Here is a 10,332-nt window from a genome sequence, read left to right as displayed (position 1 = left end):
TGTTTCACCGTTCACGGGTCTTCTAGGGAATGCGCTATTACACCGAGGAAAACGTATTTTGTCGAGAATCAGCGATAGGGCGTCAGTTGCCTAGTAGATATGTTGCTATTAGAGGTCACTGACAATACCAGGTCACGTCACAGGTCAGGTCACCAAGGGTCACAGGTCAGGTCACATGAGCCCAACTTTACTAAGGTTGTGTTATGCATGTTTTATGACCAATTTTTTATTTCCAACTCAATGGTGTTGGCTATAAGACTATCAGGTACGGCTTAGGTCACTTTCTGGTGAAGTTAAGGTCAAGGTCAGGTCAAGGTCAGGCCAAAAAAGGTCAAATTTTAAAGTTGATAGTTTTGCATAAAATGGGTATTGATTCGATGCAGCTCGTCACGGGGAGTCTAATGGTGGTCTTTGTTTTGCGCTACGGGGTCTAGAATTGCTAAAAATTGAGTTTGAAAATTTGACGTCATCAATTTTGAACAGTTTTTTCGCTATAACTTCGCCAAAAAAAGAGGTATCAATCTCAAATTTGGTATGTGGATGGAAGGCGGTAAGGACTATCACATATATTCCGGTTTTTGCGAAGTTCAAAAAACTTTTGGATTTTTCGATCATTATATCCAAAAAAATTATTTTTTGATTTTTGGGGGTCAAAGTCCAAAAATTTCAAAAATCCGAGAAGGCAGTTTTGTAGCCCTGACAATTCTACAGCTTTTATGTCTTTATCATTTTTCTGTATTTGCAAAGCTATGGGCCTGACAGCTCTTCCCGCGAAACCCTTTTTTGGGTCGAAAACGGCAGAACATGACGTCACTCTGACGTCATTTCCGGCTAACCTATCATAGTCTTTGGAAAAATTTTTGGTCACCATGTGTAAAATTGATGTCCGGGAGGGTACTGAAAGTTTGGTGACGATCGGCGCAGCGGTTCTGGAGATATATCGGGATTAATAGGGCTATCGAATGCACTTTTTTGCGTCGCTGTAGCTCTACTGGTTCCCGAGTTATGCGTTGGCTTCTTGGGAACTGTCGACATTCGACCTGAAAATCGGCGAAATTGTGCCTTCCATGATATCTGGTGACCTGACCTTTGACCCTACCAAAAAATGATTGAAGTGATTTCGTCGTTATTTTTGACGCTCTTTCGTACCCCGCCTTTCGTTTATCGCTGCGTGGCCCGGGAGCCGAGTTAAAAGGTGGGAGGGCGGGGGATTCAAACACCCGCCTCCCCCAGCAGTGCGTGGAAATCCAGGACAGTTGTCAATCCAGTAGGGACAATCCAGTGGGGAGCGGGTTAAGCAGCTATCCACCAACAATCAACCATTCAATATCTGAACAATCTCTGTTTATAGGCAACGTCCACGTAGCGTAACAGGCATGGCTCTCATATGTAGTATCTGCTCATGAACCGGCCGTCACCTCAGGCTCTCTGATGACCTCCTTATGACCGCGCTGTGTAACCCCTGGCTGACATCGCTGACCCCTAGGGTCAGAATTTGTCAGTGATGCTTTATCCATACTCGTAATTATACGGGGTGTCGCCTCACTGGAGACTGTAAGATTATTTACGGTTGGCGAGGTAGGAGATGATGCCACATCGGCAACTGATCATCACATTGCGGCATTTTTTCTCCATTCCCGATCTAATGCTTCCAATCACACTCAGAGAGTCGAACTCGACACCATTTTAGCCTCGATATGAAGTGGGTGGCATGCAGCCCAAAGGCGGCTCTCGCGGAGCGTTTGGTGACGACGGTAAGACTCTCGCTCGAATTATTCGGCCAAACGCCTCTCAGTTTTTTTTTTTTTCGAACGTCGCTGATCTAAACGGTGACGAGACGGGCGGCACCGAGACTGAGCGTCCCGGGCCGACGCGACAGCGCGGGCTCTCGATGAAGGCGTTTAACGGATCGGACGCCGGACACTGATCCGATTAGAGAGCTGACACGACTACACACACAGGCAGCCTGACGTCCCGAGACAAGTGGCTGACGCTTGTAGGGGAAGCTCCGATATTTCCCGCTGAGGACGAGATGGGCGTAGTATCGATTTATCCAATTACTTGGGTGCGGTTGGAACTTTGAACATTCAGTTCATTTATGTTTAATAGGATAATGCAGTTGTATTGCAATGCTTATCGATTTTTTTAGTGTGACCGCGTTGCCTCTATTTGCAGCACTGTGTGAGCAATGCATATACTTTCAAAAGTCTCGGGTCATTAGCGCTCGCAAGTGGCAGTGGCATTCATCGGCCTATTCTCGTGCAGTGCTTGACCTGTCGAATCAGATATCCGACGCGCTGTCTGGCGCAGATGTCTGCGTAGAGTAACGTAGACCCAGCATGGTATTGGCTGATAGACCATTTGATATATCATATACAAATCCGGAAAATGTCACTTTTTATGGATCATCCATGCATTGCTGTATTCTAATCAAGTACAACCCTCAGCAGACTGCGTGGTAGGTATTCTTTTTTCGACAAAATGACCGGTAATAACTCAGAGGCTATGCTATCAGTCGGTCAGAACTCACTGCAAATAGATGCGCCATGCTCCACTCCTTCGATTAGGTGTATCACTAAACAAAGTATACGCCTTGTGTGGCAACAAAATGCAAAAGTTTGTTTTGGGGGCAAATATAAACTTTTGGATTTTGTTGTCGAACTAGAAGGAAAATGAATACGGTGATGATGCCAATCTAAGGTGCGGAGTCTCGCGTGTCTTCCTGTTACGATTTGCGAATGACCGATAGCATAGTATGCGCATTATTCTCGTTTTTGTCGAAAAAAGAATATCTACCACGCAGTTTGCAGAGGGCTGTACATACGTATGTTATTATCTAAGCATCAAACCTACTCTGGGACCCATTGCTGCACGCTGCTTTTGCTGCCGGCAGCAATCAGCTGATTAGTTAATGACTTCTGATCGTCAGCAGCAGCGTCACTTGCCCGTGTGACGCCCGGTGGCATCACGTGACGGGGCACCGCTGATACCACCTGCAACGAGTGTAAAGGCAGTCAGCCCACAGCCACATATCCTGCATGCCTGGGCTGGTCTTCCTCGCGTGGCCCAACCAAGCTAGTGAGCCATGAACCACATTCGTGGTTCATGGCATCCTTCATCGTCCGCTACCGTGACTTAATGCCATTCTTACGCCTGAAATGACCATGTCCAATCAAGCAATTTCAGTGGTAATTTAACCCGAGGTCAATTGAGGTCGGGCAGCATGGTGTGAGAAAATTACCCCTACTGACAGCTTAGAACAAAGAACGTCGCGGTCGGGTCACAGCCTGACACAGTAGCGGTGCTAGTGTCACCAAGACGCCGTTAATCGCCGCGTGGGACTCGGCCATTGGGACAGCGGCACCCAAGAAAGTCGTCCGTCGCGTGACTAAGAGCGGTGCCATTTCTCGGCCCACGGCGCGACTGACAGGGTGATGTGTCGCCACAGCTCCGGGTCGGCGCAGACAGAGCAACAAACATACGTCTGGGCCGTGTTGACGCTGTGTCCGCCGGGTCCATAGGGTGACCCGAGCTGACCTCCTTGCCACTCACCGCAGGCTTCTGGGAGATCCGGCCGCGCAGGCGGGCTAAGGATGGTGGGTGTCATGCAGTGGCTTCCAGCTAAGGAAAGAACATCAAACACCAGTGGCCGTGGAATTTGCGCCACCTTCATAAACAGAGCTGTACAAACACCTGGGCTTATGTTCGAGCGGGGTAGACGCATCCGGGGGTTGACAAAATCCTGCGACCACCATGACCGATGGTGACACTTCATAAAAACAACATGGTGAGTAGCCCCGTCCTTTCGAGATCCTGTGCAATGTGCATGCTGGCGCCGGCGGAAGTCAATCCGCGTGACATAAGGGTGTGACGGTCTCAGGTCACACTGTGACCTGAGCGTTACCTCGGATCACGACCTCGTCGCGTCTGTCCACTGCGCCGTGGCAGACTGCCAGCGGCACCGACTGACCTCGGTTGACCTTTCTGCTGCCGGTGCAGCTTCTGGTGGCCAGCCAGGCCGGCGGTTCCGCGCGAGCCGAGATTAGACAGGCATGCCGAATGAGGGGAATGCGGAGTATCTCGCCCTCAGTGCGGCATTTCTGCCGCGCGCCGGGCGGTGGCCGCGCCGTGCTACTGTCGCCGCCGCGGTGCTCTCGTCAAACTCGAGGTTGCTGTCAGCGGTCGACTTCTCTGAAGATATCCGTCTGTCGAGTGTCGGTTATGTTAGAATGAGCTTAGTTAACTTTAGTTAACTTTTAAAACGGCTGCTCCAGAACACTATGAGGTTATGAGTGGTCGCCCGCCAAGCATTTGACTGCTAGGAACTTTGATGATTATTTTCTTTCGGCAGTGCCCACGAGCAGCTTATCGACATAACAAATAGCTACGCTTGCTATCGTGAGCTTTAGGCTTTCGCTAGGCAAACAACTAATGGAAACTTTCAATATTTGGTAAATCTGTAGGGCTTACCGCATGTAAACATGATACAGTATAGAAACTCGCAGGCAAACAATAATACAAAGTGGTTATCATGTTGGACGCAGGCTGGCTGAAAAGCTGCAAATACAGTCTACTTGAAAAGTATATTTGAAAAAGTATTGTCCGCTTTATTGCAAATACCATTATCTGCAGGAAACCAACACTTCATATACATGGTATACTGTACCACAATCGGCATATCAGCGCACTTATCACGCTTTCTTTCAATGTCTAACTGCCGCCTGCATTATTAACTTTTTAAAGCCATTTCTCACACCTCGGGTCCACATTCATCAAACTCATGATTCTGGGCTACACGGCTGGATCCCTGGAGCTTCCCACTGTCATTTGCCGCTTTAGGGGACGGGCCACTAGTCGCCGAGTTTCTGTTCAGGCTCCGCGGTTCGCCGGTCGCCGAACGATGTGAGGTAAAAACTGGCACCTCACGGGAGCTCCGGCACGGGAGCACGGGCTGTGAGTTATGTACGGGCGTCGTGGAACCCGTGGAGACAATTTAGCACACCTCCATGCCCCGCTGGTGGCTACAATCGACGCGTCAGTCGGAGGCCAGCAGGGCGGCGGTAAAATTTCATGGTAGCGCTCCATGGCTGGCTCACTTACTAGTTACTCAACACCTGCTTACACCCCTATTTCTACTTACATTAGGGCTATACCCTTACTTTACTGTGACCCTTCCACCACCAGATCTCACGGGCCGTCATAGGTAAAGAACTTGCAGACTGGCACAGATGCCATTTGAAAACACATCAATATTGCATGTGGGTTTTACAATGCCCTCCTAGTCAATGCACCGCTTCTCGGACGAAGTTTCATGAACAAAATGTTCTTATAGTAATAAGACATTCGTTAGCTAAGGTTCGTTATGCAAGGGTTATTATCGGATAAGGTGTATGTGGGATAAGGCTCGTAACGGCTTAGGATCGTAGCCGAAAAAGTTATCATCGTATACGGCTCGGACCTATAACTTCTCGTATAAGGTTAGCATCGTATAACTTGTGCCCCTAGCGGAAAAGGTTAGCATCGGATAAGGTTCGCATCATAAGGCTCGTAAGGGATTAGGTGCGTATGAAAAAAAAAATAGTATGCCAAGGCAGGTAACAGAAGAGGTTCGTACAGCAAACAGTTCGTAATCAATGATTTATGCAAACGTTCGTATTAGACCTACGATTCACACTGAATAAGCATAGGCGCGGGAGCTGGGGGCAGTGGGGGCAGCTTGCCCCCCCCCCCCCCAACTCTTGAGCCGTGGGGGCGGTGCCCCCACAGCTTTGAGACGAAATACCACACTTTTTTGCAAATGTTTTTTTTTTGTTGAAAAAGCCAAGCGATGAAAAATAAGTGGCCTAAAACCGATGAGAAAACTAGATTTGGGGGTACCCTACGTTGATCTCTATTATGGTGTGCCCCCCCCCCCCCGTCTGAAAGTATGTAGTTCCCGCGCCCCTGTGAATAAGGTTCGTATACGGGACAGAGTTCATACAGAATGACGTTCATAGAGGGATAAGATTCGTGACGGGTAAAGATCGTAACGGATACAGTACCGAAGAGGCATACAATGCTTTATTCAAATTTCATCGGACGTATTTTCATTTCTACTGATTTTAGGGAATAGTGAAATCCATGGAACGTATTCCAGGAAATCGACCGCCATTCGTCTGTGCTCGTTTCTCCTGACAAGTACACTCCGTTCAGATCCGCACGAAAGCACTCCTTAAACCACCAGCCACTTTCGCAGGTCACAGCACACTCTCCTGCAGCACTGTCGTTGTCTCTATCTTTCGTCGAAAACGGCTGTCCAAAGTGGTAGCTGAGACTGTCGCCCGCATCTCCAGAGTAGGTTCTCGCCGTTAAACGGTACCCATCGCGCTCTGAGGACACCCTAAAGTCCTGGTACACGGCGTGCTTCCTCTGGCCGTTGAAGTCCTCCAGGTCTACTCGCAACTCGTATCGCCGTCCAATGGGTTCCGTCATCAGCCACAGCTTCTCTAGTCCCCACCAGAACTCTCCCGTGAGCTCTCCGAAGCCGGTCTTGTACTCGGTCCAGTTGCGGTAAAAGTTCTCCCGGGGCACGATGTCTGCGCGTCGCTGGAATACGGTCCAGTCTCCGCCACCTGTGTCCAGGTCACAAAAGACCTGAGCGGGGGCAGCCCGGTCTCGACCAAGGTGTAGAGTGTAGACGCCGCTGCAGGCACCAGTCGGTAGGTCGCTGCAGTCTCGCAGTGCAGAACAATGCTGACGAGTCGCCGACTCGGCTGCCGCAGCGTTGGAACAGATGCTGGCCGCGCTCAGTGCGGCCTGAAGGGTGGTCTGCAGCCCAGTCGAGTCCAATCTCGCATTGATTGAGTCCAGCCTAGTATTCAGAAAGTTCGATGCGTGTGTCTTGATGGTTGAGCTTGTCCACGATATCGTTCGCGTGGTTCGCTGGCCGTTGAGCTCGCTAGTGATTGGGTCCAGCGCGTTCTTTAGGGCACTACTGACTAGCACCGTTAGACGTTCAAGAGCATCATCACCCTTCCCTGGCTCAACACCCATCGGCGGTGTCGGCGTCTCTTCGGTCTGGGTAGCTTGACACCTGACTGACACACACAGCACCCACATCAGGAGCAGGATGCCGCGGGCTGGATGTCGAGCCATGACACGGGACGCAAGTCACAGCAATTGACACTCGTTTGGAGGCTGGAACTCAGTTAGCCGGGGACCGAGACGACTGGCGACCAACTGGTGAGGAGAGCTCAGCTGGTGTCCTGGGACGTCTCACTTGACACAGCACTGCGCGGCAGCTTCTCTCGAAACGGCGGCAGTGTGTTTATTTAGATACTCACTAGTTGGGTGTCTGTGGATTCAAGGTTTTAATGAGGACGCCATGCCATGTATTTCGATTCAATTCGCATATTATTTCAAAATGACTTACCAGCAGCGGTTTTTATGTGTGTGGGTATGAATAGGTATGACAGAGAACTACAAAACTGTGTTCAATATGTTTGTGTTTTGTTTTGCATGTTTTGTGTTTTGGGATAAAAAGACGCTGCTAGCCTGCATTATTTGAAGTCTTTTGTTGAATTTTGGTAGAATCTAGAAAAAAAAAATGATTCCTGGATGCTGGCAGTGGCATTAAGAAAGCCACATCAGAAATGCTACATGCAGCAATTTAAGAATTTATATACCTATTTTGAGCGGTGCCGTTTTTATTTCACGTAACACATCAGTACAACTCCGACTTCTCAGCCCTGCTGCGGACCGCGACTGGCTGCTCCCTGATAGTACGATACCTACCAACACAGTACACACCGACACTCTGTGACCGGCTGCTCCCTGATACCGACACTCCGTCCGGTGCCGCGGGCTAAAACACGCCGCGCCTCCACGAAAACACCTGGACTCTCAAGGCTATATAAACCAGGTAGAACGCTCCGGGAAAAAAGTTGGAAACAATAAATTAGTTGCGGCATTCCCTGATGACGCGAATGTGGGTCAGCGGCCGGCGGCCGGCCGCCGCTAACACTGTATGAGGAGGGATGCGCGGAACTTTTGCTTGTTGGTGATTGCGCTAGGCAGTTAAATGGTAATGTTAGGATATGTTTCGAAAGTAAATTGAACGACGCTTCGAACGCCGTCAATGAATTTGCGATACGAGGACTATTTGTTTAGTTAGAGCCGGCGAACTTTTACCTTCCGACCGCGCGCGGAGGCGATATGGTGCCACACTGGCGGTTTTTACGATAGCTCAAAATTCTTTTGAGATAAAGAGATGAAATTTGACATGTCCTATCTTTTGATCAAGCTGGATCTTATGGTACAAGTCGCATATTTAAGGTAGGTCAGGTTGTTGACCTATGTTGTCGCTCGTGAGCCTCTGCACAGTCCAAAAACAACGCAATTTCTGAACACTCAGTGCCCAGAAATCCTTCACAGAAAGATGACACTTGGCAGAAAGAAGAGTTGTCGGTTTCTTACCGTTCGTATGTGTCGTGTTTTCACAAGAGTTTAGTAAGGTCAGGTCCGTCACGTGACCTCCCCTCATAACTCAATAGGTTTACTATCATGGAAGCGTTTATCAATCGCCGGAAATCTTAGCCAATCCCACTGGACACTGAATCCATACCCACATGGGGCCCTCCTGACTGGCCACTCCCTCTGAAATCCACAATAACATTGGGCTGCGGCCACGGTTATGTATTAATGCTTTTCACTAACAGAAATACAACTTCAACCAGCACAGTGCACGCCGCCACAACAGTCCGACCCACGTCCCTGATATCGACTAGCTCCCGGCCGGATGCACATACGCGGAGCCAATCAGTCCGAATGTGACCTTCAGCTTACAATTGCTGTGTCGCATGGCGCATGGCACAGGACGATTCCTAGCAGCTGTCGGCTGGAGTGGAGAAACAGCACGTTGCGACACACCGCGCCGGCGACAGAGCTCAGCAGGGCTGGTTGGAGGCTGGAGCCGGAGGTAAGGGCGGACACAGGCACAGACATTGCAGGACACAGGGCTGCGGAGTCGGAGTCGGAGTCGGTCGGAGTCGACAGTTGTGACCGGAGTCGGAGTCGATTTTAGAAACCCGAGCCGGAGTCGGAGTCGGAGTCACCGAAAATCTGTCGACTCCGCAGCCCTGCTAGGTCTGCGGAGTCGGAGCCGGGAGTTGGAGTCGGTCGGAGTCGACAATTCTGCCCGGAGTTGGAGTCGGAGTCGGAGCTGGTTTTTGAAAGCCGGAGTCGGAGTCGGAGTCGGAGTCGCCGAAAATCCATCGACTCCGCAGCCCTGGAGGACAAATAACAGGATGTCAGTTAGGGATATAATTCAAGACGAATGATTCAAGACGGACTTAAATAATACACATTTTGCTCACTTGGGTACCAACTTCAAACTTGACGTTTATGTATAGCACCATGGAAACAATGGGCACACAGGAAAGAAACAAAAGATGAGGGTTTTTTAACTCAAGGAAGTAAAACAGCCCAAAGTGCAGACAAGCACATACTTTTGGTAATAGCTATCAGCTGTCCTACTCCTCTTCTCCCTTCATCAACTACTGGACACATTTGAAGCATCATATATAGCACCAATGTCCATAACCAAAGCTTGCAAGTAGTTTTAACTTCTATGAAGCCAAGGGAAATGTGCCTACATCATGCATGTAAACTCAAAATTACACATGCATGACAAAGGAAGCTTATGTAAAGAGAATAGTTGACAAAAGCATCTCATGGTTAAAATTATTCAAAACTGCACACAGGGCAAACATAAAAAGCAGCAAGTGTACTGTTCTGTTATGCTAGTTCTTCTATGCCCCTTCATCCATATCTTGATTACAGATGGGCTGTTACTGTAGGCTGATGAAGTACCACTTGATTGCCTTTGTGTGAGTTTCAGTTGCAGCCTCCTTGGTACTGCACTGGAAAGCAGATTGAATTGAATGCCTCTGAAAGATAGGAATACAGGCAGGGTTAGCTGTAGTAGTGTCAATGATAATAGACAATAGACATGACATTTTTGTCCTTTGACATACATTTGTTGAAGTACAAAAAGGTACAAAATTTAAATTGGTTTGTTTCAAGACACGCACACTGCACAAAGCCGCACAGACATTACACAGGCATATGAAATTGGTACACATAAAATTTGATGATTAAAAAGGTCAAAACTTGCAATAATAATTGAAGTAAAAGTTACAATCACAATCATTTGATTTAAAATGACTTGACATAAGTCACAAGACGCAACGCTCCTATTCTTTTATGCTTTCATTATCCTCCACATATCAACCAGCTTGATACCAGGCTGTGCAATAGTGTGTACATAACCCCATGTTGCCATTTTATTAGAGC

At 48.7% G+C, this 10,332-nt stretch overlaps 1 protein-coding gene across 1 annotated transcript; it reads right to left on the bottom strand.

Annotated features, from left to right (window-relative positions):
- Nucleotides 1-5,950: 5,950 nt before the first annotated feature.
- On the bottom strand, nt 5,951-7,207 carry LOC122367406 (microfibril-associated glycoprotein 4-like). The gene has a single exon (XM_043340450.1). It carries the CDS (start codon nt 7,132-7,134, stop codon nt 6,061-6,063), a length of 1,074 nt encoding a protein of 357 aa, XP_043196385.1. The 5' UTR covers nt 7,135-7,207; the 3' UTR covers nt 5,951-6,060.
- Nucleotides 7,208-10,332: the final 3,125 nt, after the last annotated feature.

Source organism: Amphibalanus amphitrite, unplaced genomic scaffold, assembly GCF_019059575.1.
Source record: "Amphibalanus amphitrite isolate SeventyFive unplaced genomic scaffold, NRLGWU_Aamphi_draft 000867F_arrow, whole genome shotgun sequence".
Lineage (NCBI taxonomy): Eukaryota > Metazoa > Arthropoda > Thecostraca > Balanomorpha > Balanidae > Amphibalanus > Amphibalanus amphitrite.
This window is presented reverse-complemented; position numbering and strand designations above follow the sequence as displayed.